General features: G+C 60.5%; 1 protein-coding gene across 1 annotated transcript; it reads left to right on the top strand.

The window, feature by feature from the left end:
* Positions 1-119: 119 nt before the first annotated feature.
* VOLCADRAFT_108227 (uncharacterized protein) lies at positions 120-19,041 on the top strand (the record flags this gene model as incomplete). Its single annotated transcript, XM_002958596.1, has 34 exons — positions 120-206; positions 478-584; positions 1,621-1,651; positions 1,793-1,936; positions 2,180-2,200; positions 2,508-2,607; positions 2,993-3,208; positions 3,279-3,439; positions 3,726-3,833; positions 3,866-3,919; positions 4,380-4,817; positions 5,626-5,732; positions 6,014-6,110; positions 6,446-6,916; positions 7,113-7,165; positions 7,621-7,858; positions 8,321-8,364; positions 8,714-9,113; positions 9,299-9,796; positions 10,140-10,388; positions 10,645-10,858; positions 11,048-11,418; positions 11,452-12,080; positions 12,617-13,049; positions 13,378-13,434; positions 13,786-13,932; positions 14,475-14,660; positions 15,103-15,225; positions 15,997-16,446; positions 16,687-16,769; positions 17,067-17,181; positions 17,475-17,645; positions 17,987-18,140; positions 18,941-19,041. The coding sequence occupies 34 exons, from the start codon at positions 120-122 to the stop codon at positions 19,039-19,041; spliced, it is 6,858 nt and encodes a 2,285-aa protein (XP_002958642.1).
* Positions 19,042-19,920: the final 879 nt, after the last annotated feature.

The raw sequence follows: 19,920 nt of genomic DNA, 5'->3' as shown, positions 1-19,920 counted from the left end.
CCATTACACAACGGCAACGGGCAGCGACCGACTGCTCGCCATACGTGCTTCAGGCTGTCTCAAATGTAACGACGCAAGGCCCATCTGAGCATCCCGGGTTACGCCTTTGCTTTGTTACAATGGTATCAGGCTGCGGGCAAGCCGTTCCCGGTGTGCATGTCGAGCGGCGAAAGAACAACATCAGCAGCAGGTCGTTCGCTTTGCAGGTAAGCGCAATTTCGGTTGGCCGCAATGTGAAGTTATGCAACATAAAGGTCTGCAGCAGAGGTGGGGCTATCCAGGGGCACTTGTTCAGCAGGGGAGCTCTTGACATAGGACTATCGTACCAGAGCATCATATTGACAACCTATGCGTCGGCATTCCATGCTTCTCAATGCAATGCATCACCAATTATGACTTCATCCTGCGTTCCAATCCTTCGCACCCATGCTCGGCTACAAGCGCTCTCCATCCTCACAACCCCTATCCCCACCCCAGGTCTTCAAGGACAAGCTCAACGAACAAGTAGTGGCCCTGGAGCAGCTGCAGCCGCTCAGACTCTTCCTGAAGTATACCAGGCTCGCGGCCAGTGACTTGCGGCAAGGGTAGGACAGCAGAGGGGACACTGGGTGCTGGACTTTGGGGACGCTATGCTGGCGGCGACAGTTGCGGAGCAGGAGCAAGAAACTGACAATCATAAACCGGCACTGGTACTTTAGTTTGGCAGAAACGCATTAAGTGTTCTGCGCAGCCCCATGACAGGACGATTGTGTTGTTGTGTTGGCAGCACATAAGCGCAGCTGGGGCATGGCCCAGCGGCAAGATAAGGAGCTGGAATCATGAAACGAGGGAATGCTGGCCATATGGCGGTGAAATCATTGGTTAGGTTATCTGGGTGTAGCAGCCCGTGCAGGAAGTACTTTGGATGGGCACAACCGTTCCATGCTCTGCTGCACCTAAATGGGGAGCAAGCAGCCAAACATTGCTTTTCGAGTTGCCATGCCCTGACGAGTTAACAGCAGAGGCGACGGCGTGGGTGTATGTTTCATACTGTAGCTGGCGGCTGCCGGGCCAGGCCAACGCCTAAGTTGCTTGGCACCTAGGGCGATGAATTCATGCATGGCCGGGAGGACTGTCAATCCAGTATGTTCTACTGTATTGTCTGCCAGCGTTTTTAAATAAAAAGTCTAAATCCATGAGGACCAGAGCAATCCTGCCTGAAGCACAGCAAGCGAGTCTATATATAATGATAGTCCGAAGGAATTCGTCCCATCGGAAACACCCAAACCGGTCTCACACGAGCATGCTAGGTATATAATTATAATCTTCTGCGTAGCAACTTAATTGTGGCACTTATTTCCACTATGACTGCACACCAAGGCTTTAGGATTTAAAATCCTAATGGAAATTTTCCAATCACGAACTACTTGGCACTGGTATGGGAACCAAGAGAGCTGACTCTTATAGCCAAAGCCCTTCACCGCACCGAAGGCGTCGAAAGAGCTTCAGCAGGAGTCGGAGTCGGAGCCCGGACAACTTGCGGTTCGGGGCCAAGGCTCTAAAATACGTAACCAGAGGGAATGTTCGCCGTCTTCGAAAGTTGCTGCGCCGTGCCACGGCCCCTCGGTGCTTAACATCCAGCGACAGAGAAGGCCGTACACTTCTCCACCATGTGAGGTGTGCAGGGCACTATGCCATGGGAAACCACTGCTTTGGTTTCACCGCTTTTGCAAAATATAATTACATATTTTGGAGTCTCTCAATTTCCTTTCCCCGCGACGCGATTTGACGCGGCGACGCGTGCCATACCCAGGCTTGCATTTGCGGCCACGCGGGTGCAGTGTCTATCCTTCTGCGGCACGGCGCTCCCACAACGGTATTGGACACTTTCGGAGATACTCCCGCCCACCTGGCGGCGCGCTCTGGCCACCTGGAGGCTCTTGCCGAAGTGCTGCAGGTACGAAAGGTTTGGGCTTACAGACGAACATACTTTGCGTGCTGGTGGTTTGTCCGGGTGTGCAGGATGTCGCAGTCCCAACCCCTGAACCAAGTCAAGGCGTTGTTCCCCATCTTTCCACCTCAGACGCTGCTGCGTTGCCTGTCGCACCGCAGACGCAGCACCTTAAGTGAATTTCGGTGTAGTGGATTTGAATATACCGCTTGTGCACTGCAAGGCCTTTGTGATGGCGCCTGTGCGCAGCGATTGTTGGCCTGTGAGAAGGTCCGCTGCCCCGATGCGGATAACCGTACCCGCGACCAACACGACGGCCGTGGCCTATGCGCAATGAGACTTAGTAGGCGCTTGGAAATGTAATGCACCGGAGGCAGTGCCCTTTACCGGGTACCTCCGGGCCGGGCTTGTTTCGCAGTTATTAACCAACAGGTGGTTGCTTTAATTGGACAGCCCACGCGGGAGGATGGTAGCGCTGCGGTGTCGTCGTGTGCGTGTGTGTCAGAGGGGAAAATGGCGCGGGTCGCAAGGTCGAGGTGCCTCGCTGCACCCTTTCCCGCCTGGGTGCACTGTGTAGGCGCCGGACGCCCCGCCCCTGGAGTCGACAGGCAGCTGCGGGACCTCACTGCGGGACCTGATCGGCCGGGCGCTGCACGACGGTGGGGCGGGGGACCCGGGTAAGGAAGAGGTGTTTCGCCAGGATAGGGAGGGGGGATAATGGGCTAGAACCTCTGCTAAAGCCCCCGTGTACTAACCTGCTGTCCTATTGCCGAGCAGGATGGCGAGCAGGACCGCATGCGGATGCGCTTGGGGCCGCCTTTTCCAAATTGGTTCTGAGTTTCCCTGGTCAACGTCTGCAGCGGGGCTCGCGATGTGATGAGCGCTCCCAAGCATGAGGGGGTTAAAACACGCTTTCTTGTCAGGGAATAAAGGGTTAGAGTGCTCCAGCTGCGCTGTCGTTTTGCTATACATGTAGATAAGTGCGCTAGTGCGGCGGCATCAACATTCCTCCCCCTTCCCTTCCCTTTGTCTCCCCGGGGGCCCCGCTCCCACGCCCGGCAGCGAAGAGCGGTGGCCAGGGGTCGGAGCTAGGGGTTGCCGTGGCGGGACCCGGCGACGATGCCGCTGGGTGCAATGGGCAGGAGTCCCCCGAGGAAGGGGGTGAGAGCGAGGACGAGGATGTGCGGTGGCGGCGGCGGCTACGGGAGGAGCTCAGCGACGGGGAGGAGACCGTATCGGACGGTTGGAACAAGAGCGCAGCGGGCCTCCCTGTTTGTGGTACGTGGCCGGAGCGAGCATCGCTAGATAGACTGCATCGTATGCATGTCTACTCCCGCTTATGTTGCAGGGGAGAGTGACGACGACTGGGCGGACCGGATCTGGCAGGAGATGTGCAGCCGCCGCAGTGCAGCCGCGGCCGCCAGTGCTGCCGCGTTTACTGCGGACCTCCGCGCGGAGACCACTCGGCGGGCGGCGGAGGCGGAGGAGCGTAGCAGGCGAATATTGCAGGTACAGCAGACTGCATCTGATGGGCAAGGGCAAGGTGTTGGGTATGCGGGTTATGGCGCCTCTTACACGGAATAGTGTCAGGCGCCCAAGTACTCCACCGCACCGTTGGGAACGGTACTAATACGTGTTAGTTATGGGGGACGTACGAAACCATACAGATTCAGGGTATCAGCAGTCTCAGGGGGCGGCGTGGGTGCACAGCTAGTGGAGCGTTTTGGGCCCCTGATGGAGGGCAGGAAGGGGTGCTGCAGGGGGGCCCCGTCCGCACTGCCCTGTCGGGCTGTAGCTGACCGTGGAGGCCTCTTGGGCCCGGGCTCTAGGTGCCCAATTCATCGCGCCTTGTTCTTCACAATTCATCTTCAGCAAGGTATCATCGTGTATCGCTATTCACCAGGTGCGCGTGCCTCCCATGTGAAATGGCCGCAGGAAGAAAAAGCCAAGGATGCCAATTGGCGTCGCCGTACCCTGGCTGCTATTGAGGTACGGCAGCAGGAGGGGAAAGCGAGAGTGCCTACACGCCCGTTGGCAACAACTAGAGGTTGGGATCTAAGGCACTGAAGGTCTTGGGGGTCGTGCTCCTTTGTTTTCTGAGCACGACCGCGATAGTGTTGTGGGATCATTTGGTGATACCCATCCGCATGAAACTAGAGCGATGTTGTTGGTGGTACTGACACGCTCCTTGTTTTCCTTGGGGCGCTGTTCTGTAGACGGATAGTGAAGGTTGCCATCCCAGCTGGGGTGCCCAACACCACCAGAAGCCCCCTGGCTCCGGCCTGCCTAGTGCAGCTACGGAGTCCGCATCTCGCATCGGCCTGGCCACGTTTGCCTATCCTGCTGTTGCTACTGCTGCTGCTGCTGCTCCTGTCTTCCCGGCACATGACCCACATCCATGTGCTGTATCCCTGGTATGCCCCATCCAACCGCGTTACCCTGACCCCAGGCTGGACCTGCGGCGGGTCCCCTGGACCTGACGGCGGCTCGCGTCGCTTACGATGCGCGCTGGGCTCAATTGGATCAGGAAGCGGCCGCCGGCGCCGTCCTAGCATCCCCTCCGGCACCTTTGCGCTATTCTGATATCCCCTGGCCGCTGGAACCAACCCAGCCTACCCCAGCTGGTCAGAGCCAGGGTGTCAGAGGGGGTGCGCCACCGCCGCCACCACCACCGCCGTCGCCACCGTCAGCCGAGGCCCTGCGTAACTTCCTCCTGCTGGGTGCGACGGGGCCCTCAGACGTCAAGCGACGGTTGCGAGCCGAGCTGCTGCGCTGGCACCCGGACAAGTTCGGGGCACGCTTTGGCGCTCGACTGGCGGCCGCGGGGCCGGCGCAGCGCGAGGCGGCGCTGATCCGTGTGCAGCAGTTAGCACAGGTGTTGACGCAGGTGCTGGGTCGTAGGGAAGGCGCATGAGAGACGAAACCCAAAGGGAACCCCGTTGTGGGACGCAGCTTGAAGGACGGGACATCTTGTGGCTGGCTCCGGTTTGGTAGCAATCTTAAAGGATGGTCTCCTGTTCTATAGGATGGTCGGATGTGTAATAGCTGTGTTGACTTTTGGCTTCGGACCGAAGGCGTGTGTAGGTCTGTTTCATCGTTCTCGACTGCGTTGTACATTCCTAGACTTTACGGACTGTGGTCAGAGGCGGCGGACTTATTTACCCTAAAGATTTGGGTTATGTGGCTTTTGTTACCATGGGGCGCTGGGTAGAAGTTTTCGCAACTATTACTTGTGAGGCACTTCCATACCGAGGCAAGGCTCATCCCTTCTTGAGACGCACTCGATCTGGGTGCTCCAAGCGTTTTAAGGGCTGGTTTTTCACGATGGCAAGCTCAATTTCTTATGTACCGGCAATATGGAGTTATTAGGTTTCACGGTGTAACGGTTTGTAACTATTTCAACCGGAATGGTACGGTGATTTCCCGCGTTTTCGACAGAAGCTAATCTAGACGGCGAAATCTTTCTGCTAAGATTAGCCTAACAGCCCGCGAAATTAAAAGATTATGATGTAACTCCTTTGTGCATAGTTGACCGGAGCGTCGGAAATGGCATCGAAGTTCAAAGCGAAGCAGGAGGCAAAGCGTGAAGCGCTCTGTCAGAAACTTGTAGCATCTTTCCTGCCAGGCTTGCAGGTAAAACAGAACTTTGTAGCACTTTCAAAAAATTGTTCGCTTACGGACCTGGCATCCTTTAGGCATCAGATCCGGCCAACTTCGACCTTGCGTTCAACTTTGTGGCCCAAAATGTCGCTGAGCTTGGGCGGAGCATTGATATCCGTGCCGCTGAGGACTGGTTTGACAGGTGTGTACGGCATACCGTGCGCTTTGCAGACCTAGCATACCCCGCGCCATACGTGTTTTGGGGAATGGATGTCGGCAACGTATGTTGTATTAGCTTGATTTTGTCCTAGCTTTATGCTAGGCAATCTGAAACCCCGTTCTGGCCCCGCTGTCCGCCTGTGCACAAGTTCAGCTACATAATCGCGCTGTCCACCTCAGTTATATCGGCCACCTAAGCGAATCCTTGCCCTCCCATGCGTCGAAGCCGTCTCATGCCGCTGTTTCTGCTTTATACCCCTCCAGCCTGGCGCGGCGGTGTGATGTGGACTCTCAGTGCGGCAAGGCGGCACGTGTTCGGGCACTGGTGGCAGAGATCAAGTGTTGGGGATCCAGTCTGAAGGTGACGACAGGGTTCGTGGAGGAGGAAGATCGCGTCTGACACCGTACCCTAAAGGATTGACGGCGCATGTTCCACATTAGACTCTGGTACCACCGCGCTTCAGTACAGATCGATACGCGTGCCATCTATTGAGCTACAGACACGGCTCAAGTCCTGACACGGTTCCCGGACCCCTTCGCCAAACCGCACGTCGATCCGCGAGATCTTCAATTTATCTATCTGACCCCCTGCTCATTTGAACCCCTGGCAACGTCTCATCCCTCAGTCGCACCCGGTGACTCTATAGTTCATTAGCAACATTATTGACACGCGCATCTGGACACCACCACACGCAGAGCGACTATGATGACCCCGAGTACCGCATCCTGACCCTGCTCATGCTCCTCGCCGAGCGACCACTCGACACCTCCGTGGAGCACGCCGCCGCGCTGGTACGGCAGGTACGGGAGCAGCAGCTCGCAGATGAGGCGGCGGCAAAGGCACAGAAGGTTCGTGAGGAAGCGGAGCTACTGGCCCTGATTCGGGCGGAAGCTAGCAGCGATTCGGACGAGGAGCTTGCCGGAGCCCCGCGAAGGGGTGGCCGCGGGGGTTATTACGGCTCGCCATCGTCGCTGAGCGACTGGAGTGAGGATGAGCGGGCCGGGGCTGTAAGCGCCGAAGCAGGCAGCGGCACTGGGGGACCCGCCGCCCACCGGCGCAGTGGTGCGATGTTGCAAGACTACGGCAGCAGCGGGAGCGTGGTGCTGCCCACGCCGCCATCGTTCTTGCGGCCTGGCGCGCTCGGGGTGGCGTCTGCAGGGGTGCAGGTGAGCACTTCGGCTGACTTTAAAGGAGGGGCGGAGCGAAGGGGGGAAGGGATTTGCGCTTGCGCTACCCCTCGCCATGCATTCCCCGTCCCTTGCCGTGTTTGACGCCCGTCCTGTGATGTGAAGCCATGTAGCGAGAGCGGTGCTCGCGCTCCACTCGCCCTTTCCCTCACTTCCTTCCACTCTCCTGATTCAGGCCGCCAGCCCCAAGCCGGCTCCGGTAGTGACGTCGCCGCGGGAGCCTTCCGGGTGAGCAGGTGAAAGGGTGGGCGGGTAAGTGGGTGATGGCACGTGTTTTGGGTGCCAGAGCAGCCAGCAACATACGATGTGTGTAAGCTATGAAAAGGTGACTGAGCTGCGACTGTACCGCGCAATCGCAGTCGCATGTGAGCCGGCAAGCCCACTAGCAAGCCCGTATTTACTCGGCCATACGCTCATGAACACGCAGGTTGCCGCTGATGGCGTCCTCTTGCCCTGCTTCTTCATACCGCATGAACCTCTTCTTCGCCCTGTATGTCCTCTGTCCCTCCATTCTCCCTCCACTTCGCCGCTAGCTGCCGCCCCTGATAGCTGCCAGGAGTCCGCGTGTGGCTCCTGGGTTTAGGCTACCCAGTCCCAACCAACCTCCTTCATACACCCAACGGATCCCCTTCTCCACTCCCCTGGGGCCCCTGTCCCTCCCCGCCGACCATTGCACCCCGCAGCCAGCTCCAGACGCAGTTCACACTTCAGGCGCTGCTGCAGCCCCAGCAGTCACGCAGCGCGGTGGCACATGACCCACCTGCCTCTGCCGGCCGCCAGCGTCTCCCTCCGCGGCGACTGCTGGTCCCCAGCAGCAGCCTGCGGGCCAGGCTGGTGACGGCTGCGGGTCTGCCCCTGCGAGTGGCGGGTGAGGTGACTCCGCTGCCCCGGGTGCTGCTGGCTCTGTTGGCAGCCCTGCAGGTGCGGGAACAAACGGGCTGCGGTGGGGTCAATGGTGGGGTCTAGGGTTTGTGGGGCGGAGGGTCGAGAAAGGAACGGCATGCGGGTGGGATCTAGGATGGGATGCGGACAGGGCCAGAAGGACAGGACAGGGGCTGTGGAGCTGGAGAGGGCTGTGGGAAAAGATGGCGCCGGATAAAATTAAATCGTGACATTGGTGCTTGTCGCCGTCGTTCCTTATTCTGTTACTCATTTCCATACATGTCCCGGTGGTTCTTGGGCAGCGATGCTTCCCGGCTTTGGGGATCACACGTTAACGTGGCCCATTCCAGCATCGCTGTGTCCTGTACAACTCGTGTTTGGCGGTGCGGCATCCGAGCATGCTATCCTTGTATTGTTGTGGAGTACTGATCTGACGTCCCTGCGATCCTCCTTTTTCCGGCTGGCGACCTTGGCCCTCTGGCTGGCGACCTGTCCGCGCAGGGCCGCAGCAGTGAGGAAATATCCTGGGACCCAGTCAACTGCAGGTGAGTATGTGCATGAGTGCTGTGAGGTCGAGCGGACTTGGGAGCTGGTGGCAGGGCCTCTCCATTTCAAATGCCAGATGGCTCCGGGCATCCCAAGCCCCTGCTTCTGCCGCCGCCGCATATGGATGTCAGGCGCAGACCCGCCAGAATCTCCAAACCTGCCTAGGGCGCCCATCATCACCGCGGTGCGACCGCTTTCCACTGCCGATCTTCAGATCACCTCGTCATAATCCCCTTCTCCGTTTCAGTACCACCACATTGATTGTGACAACCCCTTCCCAATCTCTGGTATCTGCTTTAATCGTCAGTGTTTTGTCTTACCCCTTCCCGCACCCGGCCCCGTGCCCAGCTTCGTTGCTGCCGATGACCTGTACCTGGCCGCCGACGTCTCCTTCGGTGCTGTACGCTCCGCCGTACGCTCTGTCATCCGCGCCTCCACGGCCGTCCGACGTCTGGACGACTGGGTGCAGACCTGCCTGCTACGACACTGCGGAGGTGGAGCCGGGAGCACCCCGGGGAACCAGACCGCTGGCGGCGGCAGCGGGACCGCAGCTGGCGGCCGGAAGCCACCGGCGTCAGCTCCGGCAGCTTCTGCCGTGCCTGGCGGTGGGGCCCCGGTTGTGGCTGGCGGAGGCAGTTGGCCTGCGGGGTCCCTGGAGGTGCCTGCCTGGTTGCTAACGGCGGCGGATGTCAAGGGGCGCACTGGGCTGAGGCTGGTGCAGGGACCCACACTGCAGGCGCTGCATCAGGTAGGCCCAACGGGTCGAGTCTGGGGTTGGAGGGGCCCGAAGACGAGCCACGCCATCGAACCTCTAGCATCGGACGTACGCGCGTGTACCCCGACCTGCTCCACCCTCTGTTGTTCGGATCAGGCGTCTGAACCTGCGCCGCCTCCCAGCCTCCGTTTCACGCACCTTTCCGCGCATGCGCGCAGGCGGTGTCGTCCTGCCTCCACGCCCTCCGTATCCCGCTGGTGGAGCTGGAGCAAAGGGTCACCACAGCAGCGGCATCAGCGGCGGCAGCTGGAGGCGTCGACGGCTCGCGCTCAGGATTGGGCCCCCGCGACCCCGCGACGGCGGCGCCGCCGCTGCCCTCGCTGTATGAGCTATTGCTGAGCTGTCAGCCCTTCATGCGACGAGCTGCAGGGCTGGTGGCGGCGTACCTGGAAGTCGCCAAGCCGCTGGTGACGCAGCTGGCGGCGGCACCACCACTACAGGCTTCGGCGGCAGCCATCTCCTCCGACGTCAGCCCGGCGCCGCGTGTAAGCTCCGTGTCGCCTGCACCGGGAGGTCCAGCTTCTGCGCCATCCGCTGCCGCAACCCCTGCAGCAGGGGCTGGTGGCCGCTCGGTGGCTCTGCAGCTGCAGGCGGGGCTGGTTCTGGAGCGGCTTCACGCGATGAACGAGAGAGGCTGGCTGGACGGTGTGTTTCGGGTGAGTGGCGCGCTCCTGTAGTAGATACCCGGGGTTAACGATGGGGGAAAGCAGGGGCCGAACCGCGTAGGTAGCTGCGAATCCGAGTCTCCTGCCGGTGTATTCCAGAGGGAAACAGATATTGCGGAAAGGCACCGCGGTGTGGGAAGTCGGGTTTTGTTTGTTCGCGTTTCCCGCCCTGCGCTCCCACTCGCTCACATGTTCTCATCCATATCAGCCACTTGGGTCATCTGCAACGCACCGACCCTTCTCACTCTTACGTACACCAGCCATGACTTCTCATTCCTCCTCTTCCTGACCATTTTGTCCATCGCCTCTCCCCACTCCCACCCCCTCCACGTAGCCCCTGGAGTCTCACGCCCACCGCTGTATGGTGCTCTACCTGTATCTATGCGCCCTGGAGCCGCTGCTGGATGGCCTTTCGGAGTGGTTGTGGAACAGCGGTACGGGCCCGGCAGCGGCAGCAGCAGCGGCAGCAGGGGCCGTGGGCGGTGCAGTGGGCACTGGGCCCACCGCGGCTGGGGCCGGGGCCGGGGCCTCGGAGCTGCCAGCTGATTTCTTCATCGTGCGCGGCGGGGGACCTGGCAGAGAGGTACGTAAGGGAGAAGGGCGGGTAGGGGTCCGGAACGAGGTGCTGCGGGAATCTGGGACTATACGTGTAGGCAGTCGGGACAGGACGCTGTGGTATCCGCCTTCCCATGCATCTAGGCGGTGGTAACCTAACTACACCTCGTCATTTACCCATCCATTCCCCCTGCCGGGGCCACAAACGGTGCTTCCACCAGCCCCGTAAGCCCCCTGCTCTACTTTCCCAGAGTCTATCTTCCGGGCCCCTTCCCTCCCCACAGGTGCCTCCCGACCACCCGGCCTTCTGGCGGGAAGGCTACGCGGCTCTCATCCGCCCGCAGCCATCAGGACCAGCAGCAGGTGCAGCGGGTGCTGGCGGGGCCGGGTCCCACGCAGCCGGGGCCTCGGCGGCGGCGGCCGCGGCAGCGCATTACGGTCCATCGTACCTGTGTCCTTCCTTTCTGGAACCCCTGGTGCCCATCATTATGGCGGCAGGTAGGGACTCTGCGAGCAGCAGCACGTGCTGCTTGCGGCCGGCTTTGGACCGCTCCCCGTCTCGCTCTTCGCCTGATCGATGGAATGTTGACACCCCATCCTTAATGCCCCGAATGAACCTACATTTCTGTTCTCACAACTCCAACACTAACTTACACGCACATGTGCATGACCTACGTTGACCTGTAGGCAAATCCCTGCGGCTGCGGCAGCGTGAAGCCGACAGCATGGAGGCCGCCGCCACCACCACCGCCGGCGCCGCGGGACCCGGATACGGCTCTGCCGGCTCTGCGGTGCTGGATCCCGTTGCTCTGGAGGAGTCGTACGCGCTGTACGGCCTGGATCCTGAGTACGCCGACACGGTGTACGGCAGGAGGGGCGGCTGGATCAGCGGCCGACGAGACTTAAAGCGTGGCTTGATGGAGCGCCTAATGTCGTACATCGCCTCTTCTGGACAGGAGCTAGGGGCCGGTGCAGGTCTGGGGCCATCTGGGCTTCAGGGTAATGATGAGACGTGGGCCCCTGTGGGCGCAGGGGGCATGGCACCTGCTGTGGCACCTGTGAGCACTGCATGGCGGCCGCCGCAGATGCAGACCCAGATGCGACCCACGGCGAGTTTCAGGGCCGCTACTGCTTCAGCATGTGTGGCAGCTGGGCCAGGGGGGTTGGCGACGACCGCAGCGACGGCGGAAGGCGGGGTGGCTGCTGCCGGGGGCCTGTGGACGCGTATGGCGACTGCCTCAGCACGCCTCAGGTCCCTGTGCCTTCTTGAGGACATTGAACTGGGTGATGACTCCCCGGGGCGCAGCGCCAGTGACCGTGGCGGCAGTGGCCGCCTAAATGGGGCTGGCGGTCGGGAGACCGGCGTTGTGGGGATGCCAGCGACGGCGATCCGACGTGTGCGGGCGCCGCGCCCGGCGGGGGTGGGACGGACAGCGGAGGTCGGAAGTTTGTCCCCTGTTTCGCCGTTGGACTGTGGCGGTGCCAGCGGCATTAGTAGCCCAGATGAGGCGGCAGCTGCCCGCCAACAGCATCAACAGCAGCATCTGGTTGACCATTGGGTGGAGGAAGTACGGTCGGGTGGGTGGTTGCCGAGGCGCTGCGAGCTGCTGCTGAGGTCGACGGCGGAGCCGGCGTCGCTCTTGGTGGGGGTAAACAGCTGCGGAGGCGGCCATGGGTGCAGCAGCGGAGGCAGCCGAGGCCTACCCTTGGCAGGGCCGTGGTAGGTATGGGTGTCATTGTTCGGAGTGTTATTTTGGCGAAACTGGGAGGAAGGGAGGAAGCAACGTTTTGCCGGTGGTGGAGTTCCTGAAGTGGACTAGTTTACCGCCATATCCAATATGGACCCCTATGGCGGCCGGGTTGGGTGAGACCCTGATGGTGATGATGCCCAGGACACCGAACCTGTTCTTTGCGTGGTATCAAGAACTTTTCGACTTGTGCTTTGATAAGCCGCGGTGTCGGCATTTATTGTTGTCACCTTAACATGCTTCCCCAGTAGCACAGATGAAGGTGACAATTTACCGTAGCTGTGCATATTGCACAATCGCATTATGTACCCGTGTCCCATTTTGATGTGGGTCTGGCTGTGGGTGCACATGATGCTTTCGTCTAAAACTCGTACACGGTATTAGCCGTTCCTCCCAACATTCATAGGTGGAGAAAACCATATCTCCCACCCAGCACAACACGCTGGCTCTGCCGGCCGCAACTTTCCATCATCCCACACACCCACGCACTATCCGTCAACGTCCCCAGGCACCGAATACACCAGCAGCTGCGGGCGGGGCCACGAGCTGCGCTGGAGGACGCAGCGGCTGCACACGATGCGACCGGCCGCAGCAGCCGCCTCCGCGGGCTCCTGGGCCGGGGTGGCGACGGCGGGGTCTGGAGCTGGAGCCGCTCCTTCGCAGCAAACGCCTACCAGCACCCCGCCCTGGACCTGCTGCTCATGCACGCATGCGGCCAAGCACCGCCGCCAGGGCCTCCGCAGTTCACAACGCCTGACGCCGTGGAGCCGACGGCCGCTGCAAAGGCGGTTGGCGGGGCCGGGGAATGGACTGGTGCTGGATGTGCGGCGATGCCCGGCTCACCAGCTAAAACCTCCCTTGCTGGTGGCGGTGCTCCACTGGGTCTGCCTCACCCTCAGGAGCTGCTCCGGCAGGGCCTGGTAGAGCCGCTGCAGGACAGGGTGAGGGGTGGCCTGGGGGTGGGGGTAAAAGAGGGTGAAGGCAACGTCTTGTGCACATGCGTCTCGAGGTCGGGAGAGTGGAGAGGAGTGCAAAAGGAAGTTTCATCCGCGTTCGAGCCTCTTGAGTAGTCCCCCGCCCGTTTGCATGTATTCCCTCCTTGCACGGCGCCTACCGGCCTCTATCATTCCTGTTCGGCAGCTGGCCATGTTCGAATCCGATGTGAACTATTGCCCCTCTCCATTGGCCTCACCTGACCCTGCCTAACCGCGCTTCATATGAGCTGACCCGACCTAACGTGACCGGTGACCTCTGACGGGGCTCCCGCAGGCCTACCACGTCAATGACGCGCTGCTACTGAAGCTGCTGAGTGGCTGGGGCCTGGAGGTGAGGCAACCGGTCAGCCCAGAGGCAGGCAGGGCGTGTTGTGACATGAGGGGAGCTAGCTGGCTATCGCCCCCAAGGGCCGGGGGGTAAAGGCAGGCACGACGCCCTCGCACACCGTCCTCTCGCTTTGCGGTCTTCTTCCTGCGGTTTTTTCCTGTCGAGGCCGCAATGTGTGAGCGGCGGGGCGGTGTGTGTGCGTGGGAGCGCGCTGCAGGGAGGCCCGTGCCGCTTTGGCCAGATATGAAATGCCGTACGAGATGCCTGCCGTTGGAGCCCCCTGCTCCCCGCCTGCAACCTCCGCTGCACTCTTATCCTCTCATCCCTCCCACCGATGCTCCCCCGCGGCCCCAGACCCGGCTCATGGCACTGCCCGCCGTATTTCTGCTGTCCTCACCTGCCGTGCGCTCCTGGGCGGACCGGCTGGTTTCGGCGTTACTCAGCGGTATGCGGCTGGGTGAGCGGCCCCTGGAGGAGCAACAGCTTGAATCCATGTTGCAGGTGATTGTCGTACTGGTGAACGGCCCATGTGTTCGCTGTACGTGCCCCGTTTGTTGCGTCGTGAGGGCCGGGTAGTCAGGTTTCTTCGCTTAGCAGTATGAGAGCAACCCAGGTTGTTGAGACCCTACAGGGAAACCGCTGCCGAAGATGCACGAAGTGTTGGACTAGAGGGTCGTAGAGGCAGAAGGGGCCAGAGGTGTTCAGGGCAGGGAGTTCAAATTGGTAGATTAGGGGCCGAGGAGGGCTGGTTACCTGACTGCCAGTACAACAGTGCCAGTCAGGCAATCAGTCAGGCAGGCAGGCGGGACTAAGACGGGGGAGGGAAGTAGCGTAGGGCGGGTAATGGCTTAGGGGCGTCGCTGTCCGCCTGAGGGAACGCGGCTGGCCCTCTGCTGCCGCACTGCTGCGGTTCCTCCCTCCTCCCTGGAGGGGACAGGAGGATCCAGAGAGGGAAGTACGACACTTATCGTTCCTGAAACCCCTGCCCGGCTCTCCCCACCACCCCTCTCACCTGATCCTGCCCCACACGCCCATTCCCGCAGGAGGCTCTAGCATCCGCCGACCCGGACGATGTGCTCCCAACCCCCTCCAGCCTGGTGCTGACTCTGACCCCTGTGGCGGGTCAGGAGGCGGCGGGAGCGGCAGGCTCCGCTGCTGCTGGCGCAGCTGGTCGGACGGCCGGCGGCAAGGCCGGAGGGCCCGGAGGCCAGCAGCAGGAGCCCGCAAAGGTAAGGATGGGGAGATGCGTATTGGGAGGAAGAAACCGTTTCGTGCGTGTGTTGTGCATGGTGCATGGTGCATGCTCATGTGTATTGAAAGGAGACATGGTCGCCTTGGTCAAGACGCGGTGTATGTGCATGTCCGAGGTTGGACGGGGGTAAGATGTGTAGATGTGGACGGACAGACAGACGGAAAGGCAGGCTGGCCAAGGAATGGAAGCCAGAGTACTGTGCTCGTCATTACTAACACCAGTATCCCCTGCCCTTTGCCTGGTTTTTCATGGTTTTATGGCACATGTATTTTGCCCTTGCACGGCTGCATAAACCAAGAGCCCCGTCTTATCTTTCCCACCCAAGCACAAGTGCCTCCCTCGCCGACCCCGACCCCGACCCCGACCCCCTGGACCTCCGTGCCGCCCCCGACCTCCACCCATCCCCACGCCCCCCGCAGTTCCAGGTCGTTCAGGAGCTAGACCGCAGTGTTGCTGAGCTGGACCGGCTGCAGCTGAGCCTGGCCCCCTCCTGGGTGGTGGCGCTCATCGCGGACACTCGGGTGCTCAAGGCGTATAGCCATGTAGGGCAGGGGAAGGGGGTTACTGGGGAGGCGGGGGAAAGGCCGGCTCGGGTCGGTTCAAATCTCTCAGCTGCATCCTCATTGCCTGCTGGTGGCTGATTGGGGCTGATGGTTAGAGAGAGAGAAAGCAGCTGTGCACGTAGGATCGTATGGGTCCTTGCGGCTGGGCGCTGGCCGGTCTGAGTGGCGCAGTGCGTGAGGACTGGGAGGGATAGTGCGGGCGTACGCAACGCGTCCGTATACCATATGCAAGTTATACACGAGTGGTCAGGTGAAGGGGTGTGGATGTGCACCTAAGATGGAGGGAGGAGGGAGGACGGGGGCCTTGCGATTCCGGGGTTGCAGGGAAGCAGCTCAACGCCTGAACAGGGACGACGACAGCGGCACAAGGGGAGAGGATATGGGGTAGGGCGCACCTGGACACCGGGCAAATGCACTACCTTGGTGGGGCAGGGCGTGGAAGCAGGATTGATATATAGGGTCAGCGGCGTGCTCGCACACACACACACAGGCCCTCCGTCTGCGGACTCCGTACTGCATCACCTGCCTTGTCCTTCTCATTTCCCCGGGGGCTCAGGGTTTTCGACTTGGAATGCAGACGTCTAACCGCGAAAGCTCCTGACACTGCCCCTACCCGCTCCCTGCCCTGGTCAAACTGGTCCATAATCGCTGTTCGCTGGACCACCTTCCCTGATCTGAATCCGGATCCGGATCTGGGCCGGTTCTGGGTAACCGGTGGCGGCTGCTCAGGCACTGGTATTCCTGCTGCAGCTGCGCTGGGTGCGCACCGCCCTGAATGCTGCCCACAAGAGCTCATACCTGGCGTGGAAGGAGCGGGAGACACGCGCACACCCAAACAGCTGGAAGCCGCTGCGTAGCGGCGGCGGCGGCGCGGGCCGTGCACCGCCTCCGTTGCAGCGCACCGTCAGTGCGGGCATCGTCGACGCCGCTGTTGGCCAGGGGGTCTCAGCGGCAGCTGCCGCCGGCGTGCGCGGCAGTACCAGTAGTAACAGCCTTCTAGGGGGCCCCGCGGCAGCGGCGGCGAGGAATGCGCCGGGATCCGCGTCAACGTCAGCGGGCGGCGCTGGCGGCAGTTCATCCTCCGCCTCTAGCGCTGCTCGGCTTCAGTCTTCCCTGGCGGCTATGGTTCACTTCATGGCGACCCTGGAGCAGTGGGTGGCCACTCAGCTGGTGCATGATGCTTGGGTGCAGCTGATGACGGTAGGTACGGGGCGCGGCGCGGTGGGCTGCGGGTTAGGCCCGGGCAGTTAAGGCCAGGGTGGACCTGGCTGCCCCCGGGAGCTTGGGTTGCGACGGTAGGCGCTGTCATCATGCCGCTGGTCCAGGCCCTTGCTCCGGCCCTTCCAGGTCATTCTCATTCCTGCGGCTTGCTTTATATATCACTTTTTTTGGCACCCTTCCAGTGCTGTCCTCGCCTCCTTTGGATCATCCCTCCTCCAGGATCTGAACGCCGCCCGCAACCTGGATGATGTATGCGAGGCGCACACAGCCTACACGGTGACACTGCTGCGCCGCTGTTTCAGGTGGGAACAAGGCAGGGGAGGAAGGTGTGTGGGAGTGGGCCGGGAGGGGAAGCGCTGGTGGATCGGTTCTTGGGCTTTTGGCCGCGGACCATGGCGGTATCGCACACCCACCAGGTTCCGTTTCCCACTTTGTCCCCCTTCTGCTCGTTTCCGGGACCTCCACCGGGGCGCTTTGTCTGATTGGTACCGATCGCTGTTACTTCTTTCAGTTGCTCTGTATCTCTGAACCTATCGCCATGTCTCATGTGCGGAGCCGCATGTTGGCCCCTCCGGGTCCCCCGTGGATTGTGTGCCTAGGTACGCGGGGGAGGAGGGCAGTCGCCACATGGGCGCTGCGCTGCGGAAGTGCCTGGACGCCTGCCTGCGCTTCGCCGCCGCGGTCAGCAGCCTGACGGGAGGAGGAGCGGCCAAGGTGAAGAGGGGAAGGCTGGAGGGGGAAGCCTTGGAGAGATGGATTTTGCCGGAGGACTGCGAGCTAAGGCTTGGGACTCTGGGGGGGTGGAAGACGTGTGCAGCCCAAAGCAAAAGTGAGAAGCTAGGTTGACGTAGAGAATAGCGAATATTTATGGCGGACTTAGATTTCGACATCACCCCGTTCTGTCAGCAGTGATTAGGATGTTCTTTTGACCAACATCGACAGTGACCTAACCCCGCGTCTCCCCATGCCCTCGCCCATTCGGTGGATGTATGGATGGCCGCCTCCAGGTGATGCCAGGAGGGGCAGCAGCCGGCGGGGCTGCCCAGGGTCCGGGTCCCGGAGGTGTGCTGCCCAACCCGCTGACGGCCCGGTTACAGGACGAGGCCCATCACGCCGCCAGCCAGTTCTCCTATTGGCTGGGCTACCTGGTCCGGTTTGTGTCCACGAGGGCGCTATTGGTGGGTTGGGCAGGAGTGGCCTGGGATGTGCGTGGGGCGTGGGAGGGTCACACCGACAAGTGCCGCGAGCAGAAGCGAAGCCCCAAGCGAATAACAGTCGCAGCAGCATCTTGGATCCGCCTTTTGGAGAGCGAAAGCAACGATGTACTGCTGCCCAGGTCACGTGCTCGCATCGTTTCTGTCTCCTGATGTGGTTACGGTGAAGGCGGCGTGCCTTCTACAGCAAAGCGTGTAGCAAGGGTATTTCTTTCCCCGTTACAGCTTCCAACGCTCCTCTTGGCCCTGAAACCCCGCAAATCCCGGTCCTCTTGTTATGCATCCCGCCCCGTCCCCTGCTCCAGAGCCCCTCAAGCGACCTGGGCGACCTGTTAATGCGCCTCAACTACAACGACTGCTACAGCGCACACTTCATGCCCGAGGAGCTCGTGGCACAACAGCTGGCCGCACAGCACTGCGCTACAGCCGCGGCACGGGGCTGGGCGGCGCTGGGCCCAGGTCCAAACCCTCACACAGGGCCAGGGCCGGGAGGAGCCCGCGGAGGCCCGCCGCGGTCGGGGGGCCCGGCTGCGGGTTTGACTGGGATTTTAGGAGGGGTTGGGCAGGGGGCTACCTCTGGGGGCGTTGGAGCATCCGTCATGCGGTGTTGCTGGAACACTTGTGGTGGGGGAGGAGGTTCGGGACCGGGGGGAGAGCGGTAAGGGGGATTGCTCACAACTCTCCAAGAGCCTCCAGGAACCGTGTCCTGGCGCCTTCGTTGTTTTGAATAAACCGGCTAAGAGTGGATTCAGCTGGCAGGGTGCGGCGCAGCGGCGGTAGCAGTGGTGCTTTTTTGCTTGCCTTGCGTTTCCCTTGCGGTGTTCCCTTTTAAGCAGCAGCGATCCCAGTGTTTTTGCTGCAGGGGCCAGGGCAGCAACCCATATCCTTGTTGCTCGGGTGTGTGTGAGGAAGTCCGCAAGCCTGGTAGGATTGGGCCCTTCGCAGGAGATCCATCCACCTGGCCAGGGGCATGTACGTGCTCTAGGGGAACGAGGCGAGTGAAACGTGAAAACTTAGCATGCTTATCCTGCGACTGATATCCTATTCAACAGTCGTGCATGACGTGTGCAACTGCTCTGCCGCTGTTAGCCCCTTATGATTGGGATTGACCAATTTTGACCAGTCGAACCTCTTACACAGCAGGGTGAGTGAATGCGGAGGACCGAGACTCGTGTACGCACGTGCGGACCTACAGCTGATGGCTAGGTACCGAAACAAGCTAATGACGCGTTCACCCGAATCATTGTCCATCCGTTCAGCCCGAAAGCACCATCCAATCAACAAAGTTGACGGGCGCTCACTGAACTCGCTCGTATCTCAGTCGCGAGCCACACACAGTAGCACAGCCAAGTGTGTGTGAGTGTGTGGTACACCTTATGTAAGCAACTAAGCAATTGCATGTGTGCGAGTAGACGAAATGATGGCTCCAGGGGTCCCCATGCTGGGGTCCATGGACGCGGTCCACAAGGGGGAGACCTCCGGTGCGGGGCTGCTGGCCGCACCGAAGCGACTCCAAACTAACCCCGTACTACTAAGCCCTAAGTCCGAACCCTGACTCGCACACGTTCGAAACGCATTCATAGATAAGGTCTTGATCAGTGACTTCTAAGGATTAAAACGCCCCACCCAAGGTAAGCGCCACATCTTTCGGTTCCCAACCATCAACCGTCCCTGGCTGCCCAAACAACGGAACAACACCTCGTGAAAGCAGCATTTGGGAGGTATAATATACGTACCAACACGCATAGGGAAAAGAAGCGTCACAAACCAAATAAGACATCCGCGGGGAAGAAACACCTGCCACCTAACCAGCTGGGCCGTACGGAGAAAAACAACCTGTACAACTGTACAACCTCGCGTGCCGCATCCATTCCACTCTCTCCCAAGTCACGTCAGGATACAGGTGCATCATGAGCACCTGTACAAGTCAAGTCGTAGTCAGCATCTACATCTGGATTCTCAAATGAAGTGGCTTAGCGGACAAACATATGTTGCTGCTGCTCATTATAACTCATCATAGCATCAACACAGCTTCACTGACTTTAACTTATTGTATTCGGCTGTCGGAGATCACTCTTATCACTATTTGTGCATGACGCAGCGCAATGCACTCTTGGACCCTGAATCGACATGCCGTACGACATACAATCACATACACTTAGTTGGGGTGACGCATACATGCAATCCGTAACTTGAGTCGTCACAGGCGGCCAACCAATCCGCATTGTTTCTTCACAAG

Source organism: Volvox carteri (genome assembly GCF_000143455.1).
Source record: "Volvox carteri f. nagariensis unplaced genomic scaffold VOLCAscaffold_99, whole genome shotgun sequence".
In the NCBI taxonomy this organism is placed as follows: Eukaryota; Viridiplantae; Chlorophyta; class Chlorophyceae; order Chlamydomonadales; family Volvocaceae; genus Volvox; species Volvox carteri.
Note: the sequence above shows the minus strand (reverse complement) of the source record. Positions and strands in the feature narration are given on the sequence as shown.